At 19.0% G+C, this 24,440-nt stretch overlaps 5 protein-coding genes and 1 non-coding gene across 6 annotated transcripts, besides 25 other annotated features; 2 read left to right on the top strand and 4 right to left on the bottom strand. All coding sequences in view use genetic code 6, as the record gives it.

Moving 5' to 3' along the window:
- Positions 1 to 30: 30 nt before the first annotated feature.
- Positions 31 to 60: a microsatellite.
- Positions 61 to 75: 15 nt separating this feature from the next.
- Positions 76 to 125: a microsatellite.
- Positions 83 to 126: a microsatellite.
- A 519-nt stretch (positions 127 to 645) lies between these two features.
- On the bottom strand, positions 646 to 730 carry IMG5_092710. The gene has a single exon. It is a non-coding gene; the product is annotated as a tRNA-Tyr (tRNA).
- Positions 731 to 1,938: 1,208 nt separating this feature from the next.
- Positions 1,939 to 1,990: a microsatellite.
- Positions 1,946 to 1,990: a microsatellite.
- Positions 1,979 to 2,036: a microsatellite.
- Positions 2,037 to 2,315: 279 nt separating this feature from the next.
- Positions 2,316 to 2,360: a microsatellite.
- A 345-nt stretch (positions 2,361 to 2,705) lies between these two features.
- Positions 2,706 to 4,337, top strand: IMG5_092700 (hypothetical protein; the record flags this gene model as incomplete). Its single annotated transcript, XM_004035641.1, has 3 exons — positions 2,706 to 2,849; positions 2,895 to 3,321; positions 3,568 to 4,337. The coding sequence occupies 3 exons, from the start codon at positions 2,706 to 2,708 to the stop codon at positions 4,335 to 4,337; spliced, it is 1,341 nt and encodes a 446-aa protein (XP_004035689.1).
- Positions 4,338 to 4,469: 132 nt separating this feature from the next.
- Positions 4,470 to 4,514: a microsatellite.
- A 138-nt stretch (positions 4,515 to 4,652) lies between these two features.
- Positions 4,653 to 4,704: a microsatellite.
- A 52-nt stretch (positions 4,705 to 4,756) lies between these two features.
- Positions 4,757 to 4,867: a microsatellite.
- Positions 4,758 to 4,868: a microsatellite.
- Position 4,869: 1 nt separating this feature from the next.
- Positions 4,870 to 4,916: a microsatellite.
- An 878-nt stretch (positions 4,917 to 5,794) lies between these two features.
- IMG5_092690 (phospholipid-translocating p-type flippase family protein, putative) lies at positions 5,795 to 9,299 on the bottom strand (the record flags this gene model as incomplete). The annotated part of the gene is made up of 8 exons (XM_004035640.1): positions 5,795 to 5,827; positions 6,075 to 6,168; positions 6,273 to 6,429; positions 6,467 to 6,883; positions 6,960 to 7,070; positions 7,136 to 8,185; positions 8,227 to 8,484; positions 8,639 to 9,299. The coding sequence occupies 8 exons, from the start codon at positions 9,297 to 9,299 to the stop codon at positions 5,795 to 5,797; spliced, it is 2,781 nt and encodes a 926-aa protein (XP_004035688.1).
- Positions 8,568 to 8,610: a microsatellite.
- Positions 9,300 to 9,789: 490 nt separating the features above from the next.
- Positions 9,790 to 10,977, top strand: IMG5_092680 (protein kinase domain protein; the record flags this gene model as incomplete). Its single annotated transcript, XM_004035639.1, has 3 exons — positions 9,790 to 9,793; positions 9,877 to 10,283; positions 10,336 to 10,977. 3 exons carry the CDS (start codon positions 9,790 to 9,792, stop codon positions 10,975 to 10,977), a joined length of 1,053 nt encoding a protein of 350 aa, XP_004035687.1.
- Positions 10,968 to 11,011: a microsatellite.
- A 601-nt stretch (positions 11,012 to 11,612) lies between these two features.
- Positions 11,613 to 12,224, bottom strand: IMG5_092670 (hypothetical protein; the record flags this gene model as incomplete). The annotated part of the gene is made up of 1 exon (XM_004035638.1): positions 11,613 to 12,224. The coding sequence occupies one exon, from the start codon at positions 12,222 to 12,224 to the stop codon at positions 11,613 to 11,615; it is 612 nt and encodes a 203-aa protein (XP_004035686.1).
- A 792-nt stretch (positions 12,225 to 13,016) lies between these two features.
- Positions 13,017 to 13,059: a microsatellite.
- A 77-nt stretch (positions 13,060 to 13,136) lies between these two features.
- Positions 13,137 to 13,190: a microsatellite.
- Positions 13,181 to 13,239: a microsatellite.
- Positions 13,228 to 13,265: a microsatellite.
- Positions 13,266 to 17,580: 4,315 nt separating this feature from the next.
- Positions 17,581 to 17,633: a microsatellite.
- A 1,695-nt stretch (positions 17,634 to 19,328) lies between these two features.
- Positions 19,329 to 19,398: a microsatellite.
- A 791-nt stretch (positions 19,399 to 20,189) lies between these two features.
- Positions 20,190 to 20,250: a microsatellite.
- Positions 20,211 to 20,270: a microsatellite.
- Positions 20,271 to 21,364: 1,094 nt separating this feature from the next.
- On the bottom strand, positions 21,365 to 24,440 carry IMG5_092660 (hypothetical protein; the record flags this gene model as incomplete). The annotated part of the gene is made up of 5 exons (XM_004035637.1): positions 21,365 to 21,371; positions 21,633 to 21,719; positions 21,766 to 22,575; positions 22,694 to 23,115; positions 23,238 to 24,440. 5 exons carry the CDS (start codon positions 24,438 to 24,440, stop codon positions 21,365 to 21,367), a joined length of 2,529 nt encoding a protein of 842 aa, XP_004035685.1.
- Positions 21,428 to 21,460: a microsatellite.
- Positions 22,636 to 22,692: a microsatellite.
- Positions 23,161 to 23,211: a microsatellite.

Here is a 24,440-nt window from a genome sequence, read left to right as displayed (position 1 = left end):
AATAGTAATTACTTCTTTTAATTTTTTTCTTTTATTTGATTTATTTATTTTATTTATTTAATAAAATTGTTAGAATTTTATTTTTATTTTTTTCATTGATTTTTTTTATTTTATTTTTTTAATTTACGCAACAATATACAACAACAAAATTTAATAAAATAAACCTGATATATTTCAAAAGTTTCTTTAACTTTCTAATGAGTAAATTAAAAATATAAAAACTTTCTAAATAATAATTAATTATTTTGGATTTAAAATAAAAATTAAATGAAATAAATATTTATTTATTTTCTAATATATTTTAACTTTTATTATTGAATAATGATAATTTAAATACGATATTTTATATTATGACTTTAATATAAAAAAATATAGATAAGTATTTTCTGTCTTTTAAATGTGTAATAAAGAAAATCAATATTCTAAAAAAATAGATATTTATTGTTTAAAGTTCTTGGATAATTAACTTTTAATTTAAACAATAAGATTATTATTTATATTAAAAATAAAAGAATAAATAAATTATTATAAAATACATAAAGTATATATTTACTATAAATATTTAAAATAAAAAAATTACAAAATATATTATTTTATTTTAATTTTTTATTTATTTATATAAATTAAATAGTAATTAAAAAAAAATCCGAATTCCCGGGTTCGAACCGGGGACCACCGGATGACTACATAACTTTACAGTCCGATGCTCTTCCAACTGAGCTAAATTCGGTTTGTTAACATGTTTCTTTAGTTTTTTCAAAACAAAATTAAAAAAAATCACATTTTTTGTAATATAATAAATATCTTTATTAAAGAAAAAAGTATAAATTCATTAATATTAGAATTTTATTTTATGAATTATTTATAATATTTTTATTTTATATTTATTATATAAAAATAAATACAAATAAATATTTAGTTATATTAATATATGAATTTATCATCATTTTTTTTAATAATTTAAAATGATAAATATTTTTTTTAACAAAAATAATATTTTAGCTTCAATTACACAATTGTTTTTGTATCGAAGTCATCCTATGTTTTGGCCTTTTTTGTACTTCATCAAACCTATTTTAAAGTATTGAATCGTTATTTTCTTCCATTAAATATGCTTAAATTTGATTTGATTTAATTTAACTTTTCAAATTACTAAAAGCCTTAGTACCAATTAATTATTTTCTTTTCAAATTTTTATCAAACGAAGAAATATTTTATTAGAATTCATTACATAATTTAAATATTTTGTTAAATTATTTTTCTTTTGACTCATAAGATTTATGCTCTTTTTAATTATTTGTTAAATTGCCGAAATTATTTCTTTATTTGCTATTTCTTGAAAAATTATAATTTTAATTTATATGTTATTTCCCTATAAATTAATTTAAGGATTAAGAAAGTTTTTTATCTCGTTTCCATTTTCATCATAAGAATAAATCATTACTTTTTTCTCCTTTTTTTACAAACCTATTTTTTCCATATATTATTTTATCTAATTATCTCTTCTAATTTAAGTTTACATTGTATTTTCTTAACTTGCAATATTTTTTGTTGTTTAAGATTATTCTTATTAATTTTTAGTTATTTCTTATTTAATATTAGTTTTTTTAATCTAAAATTATCTACTGTTTTCTAAACTAATTTAATTTGATGATTTTGTATCTTTCATTAATGCTTTTTCTTGTTGTTTATTTTAAATTTTAGTCTCTGTTTTAGCTTAATTATTAATAATATCAATATCTTGAAATATTTTATCAATTTCTTTATTTGTTTATATAATTTTATTATTTATTAATTCTATGTTATTTTAACTACTTGATTTTACTTTTTTTATAAAGTAGCAGCTTTATTTTATTTCTATTTCATCAAACCATGAACTAAATTTTAAATAATAGAAGATTCCATATATATATATATGAAACAAAAAATGCTTTATTTTTTAAATTAAAAAAAAAATATTTAAATATAAAAAAAAATTATTAAGTATAAATTATAATTAGTATAAAAATTAAATATATATTAAAATAATATAAAAAAATGAACGATACATATATTCATTTCCAAGATGATATAAAATATGATAATGATATAAAATAAAATAACGAAGGTTAATAATCAAAAGCTGACATAAAAAAAGAGAATACAAAAACAAATTTTAACTAAATAAACAAGAACATAAAAAGTTTTAATAATATATAAAAGAAAAGCAATAAAAATAATAATAATTCTACGAATAAAATGGCAATTAACAATAAAAATTATTAAATTCTAAAGAAAAAAGTTTTAATTAAATAAACAAAAGAAATTTTGCTCCAAATAATTTCTAAAAAAATAATAATATTCAAAAATAAGAATAATTTAATCAATTAGAAAAGGCTGAAAAATCTTTTTTGCCGAAAAACACAGAAAATATTGAAGATTAGCAAGAATTCTAAAAACCCCAAAAATTTCCACAAAAAACAAAAAAAATCCAAAAGCAAAGAGACAAAACTTTCGAACATTCTAATTAAAAAAAAACTAAAAAATTTGTAAATAAATACGAAAATAATAACAAAGATTAATAATTAAAAGATCTAATAGATCCTTTTACAAACTAAGAATAAGAAATTTAAAAAAACTCTATTTTTACTACATAAACATTCGAATAAATATCCGAAATTCATCAAAAAATAAAAAATTCTTTACAATTAAGTCATTTTGAGAAAATGACAAATATCCAAAAACAAGGTATTCCAGCAATTATTTAAGGCTAAAATATAGTTTTAAAAAGTGAAACTGGGTCAGGAAAAACACTAACTTATTTAGTTCCTTTAATATCTAATTTATTACATTTAGGAGATTAAAATAAAGTAATTTTTTAAAAAATACAATATATATATATAAATAATTTTTAGATAAGCAGAAACGATGGATCATATATATTCGTCATATGCCCAACAAGAGAATTATGTATTTAATGTGAAAACGTGGCTAAATAAATAACTTTAAAATCAACCTTTATTATCACAGGAACATTAATAGGAGGTGAAAATCCCAAAAAAGAAAAAGCACGTCTCCGAAAAGGAATTACAGTACTATTCGCAAGTCCAGGAAGAATTCTATATCACCTCAAAAACACTTAATCTTTTGTTTTTGATAAACTTAAGTACTTAGTTTTTGAAGAAAGTGACCGTACATTAGATATGGGATTTTAAAAAGACCTCGAAGAAATAGTTACTGTTTTACAGTAAAAAATAGACTTCGAAAAAGTTCAAAAGATATTAATTTCAGCCAATTTTAATGATGATATAGAAGCTTTATATTTAAAAATGTCCATCTAAAGTATAAAATATATAGGGTTTTCTAAAAAAAATCAATAAAATGAATAAAATCTAATAAAAAGTGAACAAAAATATGCAGTTCCGGAGTCTTTAATATAATATTATACACTAGTAGGAGAGGAGCATCGAGTTGCTTTTCTTCTTTCTTATTTGAGAATGTTAACAAATACCAAAAGTATAATATTTGTATCCACTTGTGATGAAGTAGAGTATTTTTCATTTTTAATTTAAAATATGACTTTTAAAGATTCTAATGGAGAAGTTCTTTAAGGCGAAACATTTTTGGGAGATATCAAAGTTTTTATTTTGCACGGAAACATTTAATAAAAAGTAAGATCGGAGACATATTTTAACTTCAAAAAATACCAAGGAGGGGCTATTTTAGTCTCCACAGATGTAGCTTCGAGAGGTTTGGATTTTCCAGAAGTTACCCATTCGATATTGTTTGATGCGCCTACTAGTATATCTGAATATTGCAATAGAATAGGAAGAACTGCACGTATTGATTCTAAAGGAATTTCCTTATTAATTTTAAATAATGTCGAAAAGCCTTATATAGACAAAATGAGAGAGTTTAATATCAATTTAAAGTCTTTTAATGACGAGTTAGTCATAGAAGCTACTCAGGAGTTAATATAAAAGAAATATAATATTAATATGGATGCTTTTTAATATGTAGAAAGTCTCATTAGATAATGTACTAGAAACGACAAAAGTAAATATATTCTTGCAAGAAGGGCTTATGTGAGTTCTTTGAGAGCTTATGCTATGTTAAAAGATAAGGATATTTTTAGAGTCAAATTATTAAATTTGAAGGCTTTAGCAAAAGGGTTCGGAGTAGGAAATGTAAAGGCTGGAAATGAAACGAAATCTGATAGATATTAATAAGAACTTGCAGAGGCAAATAAGAATCGATATGATAAAATGGAAAGGTTCTTTAATGAAAAGGCAGAAAGAGTTAAAAATTAAAGAAAACCAATGAATACTAAATAACTTTTTAATATGGAGTTTATGTGATTTTTTAATATATTATATTAAAATTTATATAGAAATATATTTTTATTATATTTATTTATTAAAATAAAATAATTAAAATAAATAAAATAATTATAGGACAAAAAAAATAAAAAAATTGATTTTAGTTTCAAAAAAATATATAAAATAAAAATATAAAAGATGTAAAAGAAATAATATTATTAAAAACCTAAAAGGTAAAAATATACAAAATTATAAGATTTGCTTAGTTATAATTTTAAAGAGAAAACAATATAATGTGAGTAATAAGTTTATGTAGTAAAAGTATATATTAAAAATTATTTTTAAGTATTGTTTTTAAAAAATATAAAATAGAAATAAATTAAAAAAAATAAAGTGTGAAAGAAATATATATATTATAAAATTATAGTAAAAAAATTAAATAAAAAATACAAAAAAAAATATATATATGTATTATGTATATATTTATAAATTATATATGTATATATGTATATATATATTTATATATAATTCTTTATATATTATTATATATATGTATATATTTATATATAAATTTTATTTATATATGTTTATTTTATTTTTATTTTATTTTTTATTTTAATATATTATAATTTTTTTTTTTCTATTTAGTTTAACCTATTCTAAAAAAATTAACAAATTTTCATTTTTATTTGTCTTTAATTACGTCGTTTTAAAATTTTATTTTTTATTAACTTTAAAAATTCGGTTTTTTTTAACATGTTTTAAACACATGTATTTTATTATGAATATTTTCAAAACTATTTTCTAATGTATTGTACATATTTATACTTGTTTAATCTACATTCTGTCCTTAATATATTATTTAATTTGTATTATTTTATATATTGAATTCACTGCTTATTCTTTTTTCAATATATTATATTTATTTTAATATTTATAGTTCTGACAAATTTTCTTATTTTTTTTTCTAATTTTCCTAATTTAAATCTTTTTCAATATTTTTTATATCATTATCAAATATTATTCTACTTTTACTTTTCTAAGATTAATTATTTTAAGTTAATAAAAACTAATCATAATTACTCAAACCTTCCACTAAACTACTCATTTATTATTTTTTTATTTAACAATCTTTCATTAATCTTCTCAATAATAGTTCTTTTTATTTATATAAAAATTTCTAAGAAATAAAAACTACAAAATCAAACGCTAAAACAACACCCACAGCAAAAAAAGTTAATAAATAAAAATGGACAGCCTAGAATAGCAATACTGGAGTCAAATAAACTTAGCTAAATTTAATATTTTAAGAAGCAAATAAAAAACCATAATATAAAGCTAAGCTTGTCCCAAAAAAAGCAAAAAAATTTAATATTGTCCAATATCGAGTAAATATAGCTATTTTTATATCTGCAACCTGTATAAGTATATTTTTATATATTTAATTTTATTATTTTAAAAAGAAAATATTACTAAGATTATTGATGTAAATATAATCAGAGAGAATTACCAAAAATCATTTGAATAACCTTTTTTATAGAAAGTATTTACATCAAAAGAAATATATGTTGTTATAAAAATCAAAAAGCTATGTATTATTCCTTATATAAGCCAAGAAGCGAAATTAAAATCAGAAAAAATCGTTTTTTATTAACCTATATAATATAAACTGGGTATTTTTTTAATTGTGTATTTTTCTTTTTTTTCAATATTTTTTTATATTTCAAAGTTTAATTGTCCTTTTTTTAATAAATTTATTTTCATTTTATAATTAACATCCTAATCAAAAATCGCCCTAAAAACTAAAGGACCTGCTGTAAAACTTAAATTATATAAAGTTATATAAATATCATCGAAAATGGTTTAACCACTATATTAATTAAAAAATGAAAAATAAAATTATGGTATTGTAAAAATCCTTTTTTTTAAAAAAAAATGTATTATATATAGTTTTTTAAAATATTTAATTTATACATATTCTTATAAAAAAAATATAAAATCATTTCTGAAATTCTTATATAAGACCATCTTCCATGTATTAAAAGTAATCTCCATAAACATTTAAATTCTCCAAATGAAAAATCTGAATTTTAAGCAGCTTACATACCTTCATTTCCAAAAATACCACAACCTATAAAAAAATAATTTAAAAATTATTTTAAAAATACCTATATTAGCTTCTTATATCATATTAACATCATTTGCCCCATCTCCTATAGCTAATGTGATTTTATTTAGTCCTAATTTAACCATTCTTACACATTCTGCTTTTTATTTAGGTGTAACTCTACAACAAACAACCGATTCACAATATTTAGAAATCTACAAGAAATTATTTTATAGTTCTTTATCATTAAAAATAGTAACTAAAGATTCTCCTTCTATGACAATGCATTTTTATTATTTATTGAGCAAGCAATATTATATAATTTCTAATATCTCGCCTTATAATACTTTTTTTAGTAAGTCTTTATCTTATTCCTATATTTTTATTATTAACATTTAATTTTGAATTAAATTGCAACTTTTTGCGATATTTTCAGCTGTTTCTAATTTATCTCCTGTAAGCATCCATATTTTAATTTCTTTTTTTTTTAAACAAATAAAATAAAATAATTATTTTATAAAAAAATAATTGTTTATTTTTTTACTTTTATTTACATGCTTTTATCAAATCCTATATTGTTTCTGCTACTTTATCTTATAGTTTATCTTCTACAGCCGTTGCACCTATTAATATAAAATTGTTTTCTATTTCATCAGCTAATTAATCTATATATATAAATATATAAATATTTAAAATATATATAGTTTTATTTTCTTTATATATATATTACTTAATTATTCTTCTCTATTTTAAGAATCTAAAAAAGATTCATATTTTGACTTAATGATTAAAAATTCTTCTTCACTTAAAATTTTCATTGCTAACATAAGTGTCCTTAAACCTATAAGACTAAATTATTCCAAATAAGTGTCTATCTATTTTAAAAACAACTAACTATAATTTAATCTTTATTTAATAATATTATCAGCTCCTTTTATGTACATTTTGTAAACTCCTTAATCATTAACTATCACTGACATTCTTTTTCTTGTAGAATCGAATTAAAAAATATATAAAAGTTCTATTTTTTTATCATTACCAAGTATTTTTAATTTTATAAAATCATTAAAAATACCCAAAAACTTAAATCCTATGCAATTTGCAGTGCTCACAAGCGCTATTTCATCAGGTGAAGGTCCCTAGTATTCAACATTAGTTTTATTTTCTGTATCTTTTTAAATTACGCACTCATGAGTGCATGAAATGAGTTAAAAATACTCATAAGCTAGTTCATTTTGAAAATTTAGAACATAATTTTATTTTTCATCCTCTGATTTTAAAATTAAACTTTAAGCAAAATCTCCTTCTTTATTTTCCAATAAAAATTAAAGTTCCTAATTTTTAAATTCTTAAGAATCATTTTCTTGCTAATTTTAATAAAGTCTTTCCCCAATAACACTTTTTGCAAAAATCATCTAATTACAAGTCAAAGTACCAGTTTTATCTGTAAAAATATACTCTACTTAACCCAATTCTTCATTAATTGTTGTTGTGAGTACTTTAGGCCAAACATCTTTTTATTTGCAGTACATTTCTATATCATTTTATATGAAAAAACCTTAAGTTACTTTTACTATTTCTAAAGAAACAATAAGGGATATTGGAATCATAGTATTATAAAGTAGAAAATAAGTAAAAAACCTCAATAAACTAGATATGGAGTATGAACTTGGATTTTTTTCGTCTTTTAAATACCAATGATTTACCTCATTGTTTGATATATAGAAATTATTTAATAAAGCAGTTAGTATTGAACACAAGATTTGAAAAAAAAGTATCCCTTTAAAAATATAGAAATATATTTTATTTTTTTAAATTTACCTAAAATAAATATATTCATAACTTTTTCTACATTAGAGACTTTATTTTTATTATTTTCTGAATTTTTCATTATTTTAGTATCATTTCCTGTATATATTACACAAGCAATAACATATTCGGTATTTCTTAAAAAAGCTCCTCTTGGAAGTAATTATTTAACAGTAATTAAAAGTTTTTTGCATATATTATTAGATTATTATTAGGATACAAATTTCGAAGAAGTTTCATAATTATTATTTTACAGTAGAATGTTTTAATCTTAAAGATAAGTTTTTTGTTGACTTTGATTATAAATAAGCTTTTTTTTATTATTATTATTTTATTATTTAATTCTATTTACCTATATAAATATATATTTTATAAAAATATATAAATATATAAATACATACATCATCTTATACTTCTATAAAACCTTCAAGTCTATATAAATTTTAATTAGGCTGTTCATATCCGAGTATCATTTACTCTAAAACATTTAAATTATAATTTTTAAAAATTTAAATAGTCTCCTTAATAGCCTGTTTTTGCTTTAAGTTTTTCTCCCCGTCTAAAGCCCCAGTTTCAATATAGCAAATTCCATTTTCAAAAGCAGAATCCAAAACTAGCAAATCTGCCGGAAACGATTCATTATTTTTAACTTTTATTAAATTTCCAACTTCTACATTTGCCCAGGTAATATTTTACTCATAAAATTTGTTGTTTTCATCTAAAATTAATTATGTACTTATACTTGAATTTACTTATTTATCATATTTATGTCTATAATAATCTTCTAATCCTTCTCTTATTATTGAAAGTCCTAAAACAAATACTAAAGGAAAAATTGCTGAAACAGGATTTAATGGGGAAACAATTGGTATTGATTAAAGTATAGCTATAAATAAGAAATATATGTTTGCATGTCTTTAAAATTATAATAATAATGATAAAGGCAAAAAATTGTATATTGTGTAATGTGAAGATACAATAAAATTTGAAGGAAATTATGTTTTTTTATTTTTATCTTCTTTTTTTATATTTATTTTTATTTTACGAGGTTAGTTATACTATAATGGTTATCTGTTTAAACACATATTTATAACTTTTTTTCTTATTTATAAATAATAGTATAAATATGATTATATACATGGAAAATAATTAAAATATTATATATTCAAATTAAAGTATTTATTAAAAAAAATTGCTTTTAAATATTACATTTATTAAAAGACAATTAAAAAAAATATATTATATAATATTTTAATTATATTTATTTAAAAGATAAAAATAAATAAATATTTTTGTTTGTTTAAAAATACAAAATACAAATAAATTTAATTAAAATATTTTAATGAAAAATCATTAAAATATAAATTGAAATTAATAATTAAATATACAATTGAAAATAAAATCATGATTAAAATAAAAAATAAAAATATTAATCAATTAAAAACAACTAAAATATAAAAAAGTAATATTTAAAATAAAAATATAAAAACTACAAATAATAAAAAATTAATCGATTAAATAAGTAATAATTATAAAAAAAAATACAAATAATAGACACCAAAAAGAAAAAAAAAAATGGGTAATAATTGTTGTTCAAAATTTAATTTATTACATAAAAATTCTTCTATAAAATATGATAATTAAAAAGTAATAGATTAATAGGAGTATTATTCATTAAATACAGACCAATCATTTATAATAAAGCACTACCCGAAACATACGAAAACCACCATCCATATGATTAATATTTAAAGCTAGCAAATTTAGGTGAAGGTGCTTATGGACAAGTATTATTAGTAAAAAAAAAATCAAATCATAAATTATATGCAATGAAAGTAGTAAAAAAAGAGGCAGTTTCAGGAAACGCAAAAATGATCGAAGCCGCTTTATTAGAAAAGAAAATTCTAATGAAAAGCAATTGTCCATTTATAGTAAAATTAGTCTAATCTTTTTAAACTTAAAAAAAACTTTATATTATTATGTAATATATGCCTAACGGAGATTTATATTCCGTTTTGTAAAAAGTAAAAAAATTTGATGAACACACATCTAGATTTATTATAGCCGAAGTAAAAATATATAAAAAAGTAAATATACACATATAAATAATAAATATTAAAGGTTGTTTTAGGAATATAATATTTACATGAAAAATAATAATCAATGTATAGAGATTTAAAACCTGAGAACATATTAATTTCATAAAATGGGCATATAAAATTAGCTGATTTTGGTTTAGCTAAAGAATTTGCTAATGAAAAAGAAAAGGAAAATGCTTTATTAGTAACTCCATATTATTTAGCACCTGAAGTAGTTTAGAAATAACCTTATGATAAAAACATTGATTTATGGACTTTAGGTGTTTTGACATATGAGTTATTATGTGGACTTCCTCCTTTTGGATTATAAGGTTCAAAAACACTATATGAGGAGATTGTTAGAAATCAACCAATATATACATACCCTTTTTTTTCTGAATAATCTTTAGATTTTATCAAAAAATTACTTCAAAACGATCCTTAGTAAAGATTAGGAAGTAAAGGATTCGATAGTTTAAAAAAGCATCCTTTTTTCGAAAAAATAAATTGGGAAAAATTAGCAAAAAGATAAATAGAAGCCCCTCTATGTAAATATTTAAGCAAAAAAAAAATGGAGAGATAATATAGATTAAAATCAATATACGAAACTCCAAAAGGAGATTGCTAAAAATCTATTATTTTTGAAGGTTTTACATATAATTTAGATCCATTATTAAAAGAATGAAAACAAAAAAAATAATGTAAAAAAAAAAACTAATACATACATGCATACATATATTTAAAAACTCATTTATTATTTAAAAAATAAATTAATTATATTCTTAGCTTCTCTCACTCCAGTATCATATGCGCCATTTAAAGTAGCAAAATATACATTATTAGTAGCTTCTCCTGCGAAAAAGACTTTGTTTTCTATATTTTATGCCAATATATTCCTAATATTTGTAGGTGCGAAACTGGCATATGAATAAGTACCTTCTATATACTTAATTTATGAGTATTCTGTCCATAAATAATCTTCAAGTATTTCCTCAGTTTTAACTTTATAAATGTTATTTAATTTCTAGAGCATTTCTTTAATTAAAATTTTCCTTTTTTTTTCATCATTCATATCCTCACCAATTTACCCGGAAATCAAGCAGCACAAAACAAATGATTTATCACTTCTCAAAAAAGAGCAATCCCATAAAAAGCCAATTTTACTTCTTAAAAAAATCATCCCAGTATTTTCTCCCCAAAACCTCTTTTAAAACTTCAAGTGTAGCTTTCCCCCTTTCCCCATTTTCAATAAATTAATAGCTCTTTTTTTTTCTAAAGGGATTTCCGGCATAAACTATATTGAATTATTCTACAATTAGCTCAAAGGAACTGTAATTATAACTGCATTACATACATAAATAGCCTAATCAGCTGTTTTTATTTCCACTAAATCATCTTTTAGATAGTTAATATGCTCCACTGCCTTATTATATTTTATTAAAGCAATCTCTTTTTCAAAAGCTTTACCCAAAACATCAAAATGAGACATATTTTAGACCAAAAAATTATCGTCGTGGTCACTTTACCATCCCTAATCATACTCAATTTAAGCCTTAACTGACATTTATTTTAATTCGCATCCGTTTTCTGCTCCCCAAAAAGGCTCATAGATCTCCAAAAAAGATTCATTTAGTCCATTTTTTTAAAAAAAATCTTAGACATTTTCATTATAGTCTATATTTTCGACTTATTCAACAACTTTATCATAAAATTCATTTAATTTATATTTTTCGAAAAATTTCTCCCTTTCAACTAGTTTTTCTCCGTTTATATCTTCTATATAATGTATTAAATTAGTATCAGGTAATATTTTAGCACCTACTCTTAATACTAAATCATAATATAAACTGTTTTTTATATGGATTTCCTCAGCACCAGTCTCAATAGGAAAATCGGGAACAAATTCAGTGTTTTTAGATATTCTACCGCCATATATAGGCCTAGCTTCGAGTATTTTCACGTCGAAAAAATCGCTTTTTTTTAATAGTTCATGAACAGCGGCTAAACCTGATATTCCTGAACCTATAATGATTTATTTTTTTTTTATTTATATTAATTTACGTTTCCATATTTTTATTATTTTATGTATTTTGGTTAAAAATAATTAATTAAAACAAATAGATAATTTTAAATATTTTATTAATAGTCTCATAATTTTACACTTATCTTTTAATTATATTAAATTAAAACATTAGAAAATATAATGAATTCTTAATATCCAGGGGTTGGTGTAGGAGTATTTATTTTCAATTAAAAAATGGACAAATTCTTAATGTCAAAAAGAAAAGATTGCTCCAAAATGGCTTTAATAGGGGGTCATTTAGAAAATTTGAAGAAATAAGAGAATGTGGAAGTAGGGAAACATTAGAAGAAGCAGGAATTAATATAGAAAGTGACAAATTCGTAATTTTAAAAGATGTAATTAATGTAATAAGATAAGAACTAAATTATCATTATGTTAGCTTTTTTGTTGGGACAGTAGTTTAAGACGGTTATCTTTTTAAAAATACAGAACCGGAAAAACATGAAGATTGGGAATGGTGCGATTAGGAAAATTTTGAAAGGTATTTTAAAGAAAATATGCTTTATTATGCGCTTAATGATTTATATATTTTTCATTAATAAAATTTCGATAATATGTTATAGTATTTTAGAAAATAATTAAAATGTATTCAAAAATGAAAAAAAAAAAAAAAGTACAGATATATGTATTTTATAAGATAATTTTACATATAAATATATTTATTTTTTAATTAAATATATTTATATATCTATATTAATAAATACAATTTTATTTTACTTTTAATGAAATATATACTTTATTATTTTATTTTTTGTATAAACATATAATATATATATATATATATATATATATATATATATATATATATATAATATTTTTAATTCTATAATTAATTTATTTTTTATATAATACTTTTTTATTTTAACATTAGTTTTTTTATTTTTTCATTATTGTATTTATTCTTTATAAGAATGTATTATTGATTTATTTTTGAAAGCCAAAAAAATTCTTTTTCCAATTTACTAAAATAATCCTAATTAAATCATTTATTTTAAATAAGGAATATATTATTAAATAATATGAAAATCGAATTTCATGATATAATTTACACACAATTTAACATTATATATTTGAATATAAAATTTATTTCTATCTTATCTATAATAAATGGCTATTATTTACTATGGTCTTAATGTCAAAATACTTCTAAATAGAAGTTAATAAAATCTATTTAATATATAATTATCTTAACTAAGAATATTTAATTTATTGTTAATTTTAATTTTTAAGGGTATAGTTTTTTAAATTTATTAAATTATTTAATTATCAAATAAACTAAATCTCAATTAGAATTTTTAATAATAATTATATAGTTTATTTTCCCTTGAATATTTCATTTTCAATTAATCAATTAAATATTAAGATATTTTCTCAAAATCATTTAAATTATAAATATAGTCGCTAATAGTTTTACTTTTATTCATAAATTAAATATTATTTTCACATTAATATATCTACATTATGCTTTTTAGGTTTATTTTTTCATTTATTTAGAATTTTTATTTCTTTAAAATATATATTCTTACATAAAAGTCACATTTTTAACATTTTTAATCTTCCTAAAGTTTCAAACCTAAATTATAACTAAAATTGGATTAAGTCTCATTTTTATTTCTTATTAAAGCCTAAAACAATATGTTTTCTTTTTCGGATAAATTAACAAGGCTAATATTTAAATATTCTCTTACAATTCCATAAAAATTATCTATTTATAATATAACTTTTCCATATCCATAATTAGTAATATTTGTATATTATATTAATTAATCCCAAATCTTTTTTTTTTTTAAAAAAAAATATATAAACCTATATATATACTAATTATTTATTTGTTTATATATTTTTAAATATAAATTAATTTATTACTGCGATTTCAATAAATTTATATTTTTTATTAAATAAATTAACAAACTTATCTTTATTAATATAAAAACCACTTCTATTACAACTTTCTTATTATTTTTTTTTATCAGTTTTTTTCAAAATAATAAAATTATTATCTAAATTACTAGTATTTAAATTTTTTTCATTAAAATTTAAACACGAAAATCGTTCTTAAAACTTTTAATAGTTTTTAAACTTCAAAAGTTCATCTAAGTAACCATCAACAATGTTTTCCTTTATTACATTGTTCATAAAATTATTCGAGAATTAATAAATATTATAAGAAGTGAGTTAAATAACAAATTTTCTGCAATTTTATTGAATATAAATTTATAAATAATATTATTCTATTTAACTATAATAAACTACAGTAATAATACAATAATAATTAAGTATTTTTTTGACTCCTTAATAAATTACTCTTTCTCCTTTTTATTAAATATTCAAAAAAGATGTACATGAAAGTTCCTTTATTCCTTTTATTTCAAAAGGCTTTTTTTTATTTAAAAAATTTTTTTTGTTAAATAAAAAAAAATATTAAATTTACTCTTATATTATAATTATTAGATAAAATATATTATTTTTTATAAATCTATTATTTGACGATTTTTTTTAATGGAATACATAATTTTTTATAAAGCATTATCCTTTAAAATTTAATACTAGAACATATTTGTTAAATAATTTATTAAATAATATTTTATTCAAAGCAATTATTATAACAAAACTCTTAACTATATAAATTATTTATATCACTTTATTCCAATATAAATTTATATTATTTAGTCCTCTAATATTTAAAAGGATGTATATCTAAAACAAATAAAACAAATTCTTATAAATTCATTTACTTTATAGACCTTAATACATATATTTATACATATATAGTTTCACAAGACTTCAACTTCCACAAAATAGAAAATCTCTTTAATTCAAAATATCCGTTAATAAATAGATTTTGGTCTAAAGTATTTTTATTATTAAAATCCAAACAACAAAGTTCATATTTCAAATATTAAAGGGAAAAAGTACTTAAATTTTTAGCATAAAATTCTTACAAAATTATTTCTTTTATTTTTTATTTCATTTATTAAATTTTTTTTTCAGAAACACTTTATTTTCTTTGACTTTTTAATTGCCATTTATAACCGTTTATTTGTTATATTTTTATTATTAATTAATAAGATATTATTTTTTTTAATATATTTGAATTTAAATAGTTTATTTTAAAAAACTTTTAAAATAGAGAATCGTTTTTAGATTTAATTCTGAGTTTTATTTTTTTATTAAAAGAAAAATAATAGAAAATAAAAAATTAATTTTAAAAATCTTATTTTAAATATATTGTAAATTCACTTTTTTATAATATTATTTGAATGCTTTTTATATTTTATTAAATTTTATATTTTTAAATCTTAAATTAGTTATTTTCTGCATTGTTTTGAATTTCTTGAGGCAAAATGAATTTTTTTATATAATTTTAATTTTAATATTAATAATTAATATTATAATATTTATATTTTCTATGTTTTTTCTTATTAATTTTTTATTCTTCTTTTTCTAATTATTTCTATAAAATTTATATAAAAATATTATTATTTGCCTATATTAATTTTTATTTCAAAATAATTTAATTAATTTAATAAAAATAATAATATTCATAAATTTCAGAATCATAAAAATCTTAATTTAAATAATAATCGAAACAAACTTTAAAATTTATATTATTTTCCTTTTATTAAAAAATTCGTTTTCTTTTTTTTATTAATTTTCTTTATTCCTCAAAATTATTCAAAATTAGTTAAAAATCAGAATTTATTATTAAATATTTATTAAGTTTTTATAAGATAGACTTTTTCTATTAAACATTAAAGCCTATATTTAAAATAAACTACTAAATATCAAATTATTTAAAGAAATTTTAAATAAAAAATTTATAATCATAAATAATTTATGAACTCTTAAAATTTTTAACATTAATTACTTTTAATGTAAACTAAGAATATTTTTTGGCTAATTATTTATTTAACATATTTTATAAACATTCATGGAATTAAAAGCATATTTCTACAAAATAAATCTATTTATTTTATTTTACTGTACCTCTAACTAATAAATCATTATTTTAAAAAGGATTTATAGTGATTTTTTTTTGTTATTATTTAAAAATTCTATTAATATTTTATTAAGACTAAACTATATTAATATTAAAATATTGCTTTTATACCTATTTATTATTTTTCAAAAAAATTAGTAATATATATAAAATATTTTTATTTTTTTTGATAATTATAAAATATTAATGAAAATACAAAATCTACAAAAAATAGTAATATTGATATTATATGTATATAAAATATACACTAAGTTATTATCTTTCAGATCTATTTAGACTATTATTGAATTAATATTAACTATAATCAAATTGTTCATAAGAATTCTAATAATTAACCTAACTAACTTATTTAGAAGAGGCAAATTTGCTATTCATTTATTCCGAAAGCTGTATAGATTTTATTTCTTTACTTTAATTATTTCTAACAGCCTCTTCTTATTAAACTGAGGCATTTAAATTTTCATTTGCATATTTACTAAACTTACTTTTCGTACTTTTAACCGACTTAAAAGAATTCATTCTTCTAAAATTCTTATTATCACTATTTTATTTTATTTAAGTTTATTTCTATCTACTAGAATTTTCATAAATGTTATCTTACTAACTATTAATAATACTATTTTCGTTTATATCACTCATTTATTGGGTTAAAGAATATTTAAATTATTAAAGAGTTAAACTACTTAGTTCACTATTTTAAGGTTATTATTTTAAGGATTAATTATAAAATTTTTTTGGTTAAAACTCGTTTTCTGCATTAATAATTATACTATAATTGCTATTTTCCTAATATTCATTTTAAATTATATATTAATTACTTTCATTCTCTAAAGAAAAGGATTCATAAGTATAAGAATTTATATTAGGAATTATACTTTACTTTTTTAACTCTATTTAAGATAAAATATGTTTTGCTGGTTTAGGATCTTTACAAAAATTATCTTAAATCTAATTATTTTCTTAATTTTAATTTGGTAAAATATGAAAAGACTTAGTTTTTCGATTATTTATTTTCCAGGCTTTAATAATTTTTTTTGATACAGTTTTAGTTATTTTTAAAGGAGACTGCTTTTTTATAATATAATTTTATTTTTATTTTATAATTAGAGTTTATTAAGAATTTTATAATTAAAATTAATTTAATTAAGATAAAATAGCTCTTTTAAGAAAAGATTTTTAATTCTATTTTATAAAATAAATTATTAATATATATATATATATATATATATATATATATATATATATATATGTATATATAAACAAATATTTATATTGTATAAATTTTTACTTTATAAATTCTTATTATCCTTAATTTTTCGCAATAATTAGACATCATTTTATTATTTACAACTTGAAAAGATTAATTGAACTAAATAACATTTCCATTCAATTTTTTTTAATAGTAGTAAGCTTAGTCAATAAAAAAATCAACTAATAAATAAGTTCTTCTATTTTTTGAATTTCATCTTTCGAAAGTACATTTTTCAACTCACTTGGAATCATAAACTAAGGTTAAAAATTTTTATATTTTAATTCTTCAATAAAAAGAACTTTTAATTCTATTAAATTATGTAAAATAAGCCATTCATCTATAATAAGTTAGGCAAATGCAAACTAAGTTTTTATATTTTGCAAATGTAAAGAAAGATTCAAATGTTTTTTTACTTTAAAAAATAAAGGATTATCAATCACTTAAGTTCCTATTAAGCTTTACAAATTCAACATGAGTGTAATTTCATATATATTATTGACTTTTTTTTCTGTTTATTATTATTCAAATAATTTTGTTTTAATATAAATCTTTGAAATATCCCATTTACACGTTAAATAATCAAAGTAAGATTTATAGAAGAAAAGAGGGAACATACTCAGCTTCTGTATATTATTAATTACGAATTTTAATTTCCTTTAACTGATTTCTGGTATTTCCATATTTATTTAAATTTCTCTGTCTTTTTTTTCTAAATCTTATATTATATTAATAGTAGGATTATTTTCGATTTTTTTTTGTTATTTTTTATAAATTTCATCATCGTTTTGATAATATTGCGAAAAATTAAGACTTTAGAAGCTTTATTAAGTTTAAGTATTTAATTTTTAGATATGTCCCTTTGTTATTATTTTATCTACTTCATGTTAAAAATTATTTTCGCCTGGTAAATTAAAATTGGCCAAGTTTTATTATTGATTATATGTATTTTATAATTCGTTTATTATTTAGTTTTTTTAGTTAATTCTACGACTTTTATTTCTTTATTTTATTATTTGCTTTGTGTTTAGCTTATTGTAATTGATTTAATTTAACTTTTTCCCCCTATTTTTCCACCAGGATTATATTACTTTAGCACTTATTACTTATTCTCTTTGATTGTATTAATTTTAAAAAACCGAATAAAATTTTGATTCTGTTTACTTAAAATATATATATATTTTAAGATACTAATAAATATAAAAAAAAATACCTAATTATGTGTATCACTATGAATTAAATTTTGAATTAAATTATTATTAAATATAGTGTTTTTAGAAATTTCTTTTAAATCAAAATTTAATTTTAAATTTTATTCTTTTTTTTAATATTTGTCAAATAATTCTTCTTAAATATTTTTAATAGATTCATCTATTCTTATAGTACTAATTATTTTAGATTATTAATCACAATTCGGAGTATATTTTTATATTTCTTTATTATCCTTATAAATAATTTAAATTATAAAATAAATATATAATAATAAAGAAATACACTTTTATTTTAATTAGAATATCCGCTTCTCGTTAAAATATTATTTTTATTTTTTGTGTCTTAATTTAAATTATCTATATTAGAAAATTAGGAGTTAATTAGTCCTATTGAAGCTAATTTATTTTCTTATGTTTAATTAATAGAAGATGACATATTGTCTACTTTACTATTAATTTTTTAATCTATAAATTAATAACAAATAAATAATAAATATATATAAAAATTTATATATATATATATATATATATATATATTTATATATATATATTTATATTTATATTAATACCAATATTATTTTTCGAATAATCTTTATTTGTTAAAACAAAATAATCTTTATTATTCTAATTTTAATTTTCAGGTGTTTTATTTTTTTTATTAGATGCTGGTTATTAATTTGTCTCTTTTTTAGCATCTGCGTTATTATTTGCATTTTCTGTAAGTAATAAAGTCATTAATTTTTTTCTTTTTTAACTTTTAATTTTATTTGATAATTAATTTTTTACTTTAGGCCTATTATTCATACAAAATTAAATTTTTTCCTAAGTTAATGTTTTATCCTTTAAAATAAATTATTTTATTGAAGAATCGAAAATATTATATTTTTATTATTATAAACTAATATCTTATTTTTATTAAAATAATTAATTCATAAGTGAATTTTTTTTCATGTTAGACATATATTTTTTTATCTGAAAAGTATATAGAAGATGAAACTGGTCTTTTGGATGTTAAAATACTCGAAATATTTTTAGAATCGACAAAATTCACAATATTTTCAATCCAATTTTATTCCTATTTTTTTTATTATTCGATAAAAATATCTTTTCCACTATTAATTTAGCTATTAATTTGAATGAAATCATCTGAAATTCGACTTACTTTATAGTTTTTAGAATCTTAAGTATAATCATGTTATAATTAATTCATTAATTATTAATAATTTTTATATTCAACTTAACTTTCGCCTTTTTTATCAAAATCAAAATTTTTATTGAGTTTTGAAATCGAAAGCTATTTTCTATTTAAACTAGCAGGATTTTCTATAATTCTTTGATCATTTTTAATATATAGATTTTAATGTTCGTTTTTTATATTTGAATTTTATTGATCATTTCTTAAATTTGAATTTTATCTACTTTATTAATTTGAATTAAAGACTAAATTAGGATTTTTAATTTAAATTTATTGATTTTAAAATTGCTACTATTTTTTTTTCCTTTCATATTTATATTATAATTATTAAAGAAATTCAGGATCAATAAAAAAAGCTTTTCTATTAGAACTTATAGTTTTATTTTAAGTAATATATTTCCTTTGTTTTATATTAACAAAATTTATATTAACACAACTATTATTTCTTTCTTTAGTAATCTTAAAATCATCTTATTCTTAATTTAGGTTTTCGATAAGTTTTTATTTTTCCAAATCATTTCTAAAAGTTAATAAATTTAAAATTTTTTAAATTTTATTTCTTATTTTCTTCTTCTTATTTTGTTTGCCGTTTGAATACGTTTTTAGTAACTTATAAGCAGCTTTATAACAATTTAAACATTTATAATAATTTAATTCTTATTTTTTAAAATATTTTCCGATCATCAACATACATTCGAATTTGATTTAAGCCAAATAAATACAATTTAGATTTTATTCATTCGAACAAATATCACTTTTTTGTTAATTGTATTCTTTAGAAAAAAAAAAATCAATTACAGAAAGTGCTTTATTTGAATTTGTAAACATTTCTTCATATTATTTTAACTATTTATAAACCTAAGCCTTCATATAATAAAAAGTACTTATATTTCCGTTCTAATCTTAACTACTATTATCTATATATTATTGACTAAAAGTACTTTCCATTTCGCTTAAAATTTTCAATCCAGCTTAAAAATTCTTTTATTTTTTATAAATTAAACATAGGTTAATGGCTATGTTTGCCCTTATTTCATGAAATTCTATATATTAAACCCAAATAAGGCCATTTTAGTAACTTGGCTCGGTTATTTATTTTGCTTTGTATAAATATTCTTCGGCTAATTAATATTGTTTATTCATTAATAAATTATAACCTGCATTATAAAATATTTAACTTATTTTATATGAACATTCCCAGACCTTTATATCAGTAAAGTTATATTATTTTATTAATTAAAGAAGCTTATTTTCTAAATTTAATAATATACTATTGTTTTATTATGATAATACATTTTGAATATTTTATAAAAAGCTTGATTATTAATTTTAATTCATTTTCTTAAATAAATTTAATGTATGATGTATTTTTGAATAAAAATATTTAATTGTTATTTAATAAAAATAATTAAAATAAAAAAATATAAAATTATTTTTAATTTACTAAAAAAAAAATGAATAACATTAATTCTTAATTTAATTATTATTAAATAATTAAATTTTATATATATATATAAAAAAAAATTAATATATTTAATTTAAAAACTTAGAAATCACAAATAATTAGTTGTATTTTATTATTTTCTATTTAAAAATTCTTACATCATCAATTCACTTTCTTCATCATCATCTTCGATTAACTCATCAATAGTAAATGGAATTTAATTATCTTAAATTTTTAAATTTGTCCTTTATTTAATTTGTATAAAATATATAAATAAATAAAAAATAATACGGGTTCCCCTATTTCAAGCCAATAAGTATTCTTATATCCTCCAAACAATTTTATAAAAGCTTTATTCTTTCTGAGCTTTGATTTTTAAAGCAAAAAACACTTGCTGTAGGGTCACTATTTTAAAACTAGAACTTATCATGACTCAATAAAATATAGAAATGATTCATTGCTTATTAAAATGCATTTAGAATATCTTCAAATTTACTAATTCTTGTCAAAACTTCATTTTTCCAAAAATCACATACTACATCTCTCGTATCTGGGCAATCAATAATTCTACAAAAAGTCTTAAAAACAATATTCGAGCTCAACGTAGTATCAATTTCTTTCTTACAAATACTCTTATAGCCGAAATATTCTCTATAAACAGCAAATAAAGGCAATTATGGTTTCTTCAAAACAATACAAGAAGGCATTATAGCCATCTAATTTTAATCAGTTTTATTCTATAATCTTGTATTTAGTTAAAAAACAATTTAAGAATCAATTTTTTTCGACATTGCCTTTACTACAGATCGCCATCCTTATCTATTAGTCCTAATATCATTTGGGTCAATAACCGCTGGTTTACTAGGTTCACCCCCTTATAAATTAAAATTATATGTACCGTCTTTTATTAAATTGTTTAAAGGTATAGTAACGAAAGATATGGAAATTTATAAGTCATTTTTAATGTTACTGTTTTAAGTTTATGGAATATAATGGATTACTAATTCTACGCATATATTTAAATTCGCATGTTTATTTTTGTCATAATTATCAAATTTTAAATATACTATATTATCTTCTCTATTTTTTTATACAAATGACCTATTTTTTTTATATTTTGTATTTTATAAAATAAATATAAATGTAATCTTTATTTAAAATTATATATATATATGTAAAAATATATATATATTTATATTTATATATATATATTATATACCATCTATCTTCATATTGTTAAGTCCAAAAAGCTTCCACAGCACATGTATTTCCAATAAATTGATTTCTTCCACTATCAAAGAATGAAATATATATTTATCTTTTCGAAATTCTTTCACGTGGGAAAGTTTGTTCTTAAGGAATAGGTACACCATTACATTATTTAAGATTTAATTCTGCAAAAAATGAAGGGCAATTATAATTATAGTCGAAGACAGATTAAGAAACAGAAATTTATTTGCTATTATCATAATGTAAATCAGGATAAATTTAGAATTCATTTAATTTAGGTTTTAAAGAAGAACTAGGATAATTCATACCTTTTTAATGTAAGCTTCTAAAAAATGATAAGCGAAAATTATTTGGCATTTATTTAAATGTTTCCATTAAATCTTTTATAGAAAATTTTCTGCTTGATCTAATCTATAAATAAATTCAAAATTATATAAATAAAATATTATTTATAAAATATATATATATATATATATATATATATATATATATATATATATATATATAATCTTATAAAAATTAAAAATATTTACATTAAGAATTGCTGTTTAAGCTAAAAGGCTTGTTCCTTCTGAATTTCTGGTAATAAAAAGTATCATTTCATCAATATCAACTGTTTTACTTCCATCAAAGTCAATTTCCTTAAAAAGAGCTTCTAATTCCGGTTATGTTAATACAACTCCCAAATTCTTAAACACTTATTAAAGTTAAACAATATTAAGTAATCTACTATTATCAATATCTACTTTTTTAAACTCTCTTTTAAGCTCATCAATTATAGTTTCAGCAGTCATCATTTCATTTTTTATTTTTTCCTACATAATAATTTTAAATTCATCAAAACTAATAGTCCCGTCATTATTTTTATCATATCTTCTCATATATTCTTCCAGTTCTGCATTTGAGGCATTTATCCCGATTTTCGCTAATAAATTATTCAGTTCATCTATTTAAATTTACTTATCGTCATTAATATCTACTTGTCTAAAAAGTTGATAAATCTATTATTCTAAATCTTTAGTTAAAGCAAGTCCTTTTTAATTTTTGTTAGTTTATACTATCTATTCATGATCATCCACAAAGTATTACTCGAATTCTGAATATGTCAAACTCCCTCCACTATTAACGTCTATGCAATTAAATAAATTCTAAATTTCAAAATCATTAGGTATTTATTATCCTTATTCGCTTAAAATAGCCTTTGTTTTTTAAACAAAAATCTCCAAATCAATCAAAGGAGACATTCCTACAGGATAATAAATATCGGCGAGTTATTTATAATTTTAATTGCATAAATCCAATAATACTTATCTTATTCTTTAAGCCTTATTTACATCTTTAGCTCCTCCTATCCTTTAATTTCCTTATTATACACTTTTATTTCCTAATCCTAATTATTTTATTAGATTTTATTCTTCAACATGCCTTTTATGATCAAAATTTAATTTTTATAATAATTCGTCTATTTGTATATAACCTACTTAAGAAACTAAAATACTAATGAAAGTATTAAAATTCGCAGAAGGATAAAACCCATATTCTTACATGAATATTTTCTTTAATATGTTTTCCTCTAAATATCCATTATTTTATTTTGCGACTTGAATTAATTATTAAGCACCGATTTTATGAACTGCATTTATTACTTTTTGTAATTCTTCTTAGTATATTTTTTCCATTTTTGAGTTTATTTCTGTTTCAGCTTCTTCTTATTATTAAAGACCTTTATTATTCAT

Source organism: Ichthyophthirius multifiliis, assembly GCF_000220395.1.
Source record: "Ichthyophthirius multifiliis unplaced genomic scaffold scaff_1120509250733, whole genome shotgun sequence".
In the NCBI taxonomy this organism is placed as follows: Eukaryota; Ciliophora; class Oligohymenophorea; order Hymenostomatida; genus Ichthyophthirius; species Ichthyophthirius multifiliis.
The sequence above is the reverse complement of the archived record's forward strand: the minus strand, read 5'-3'. Positions and strand labels throughout refer to the sequence as shown.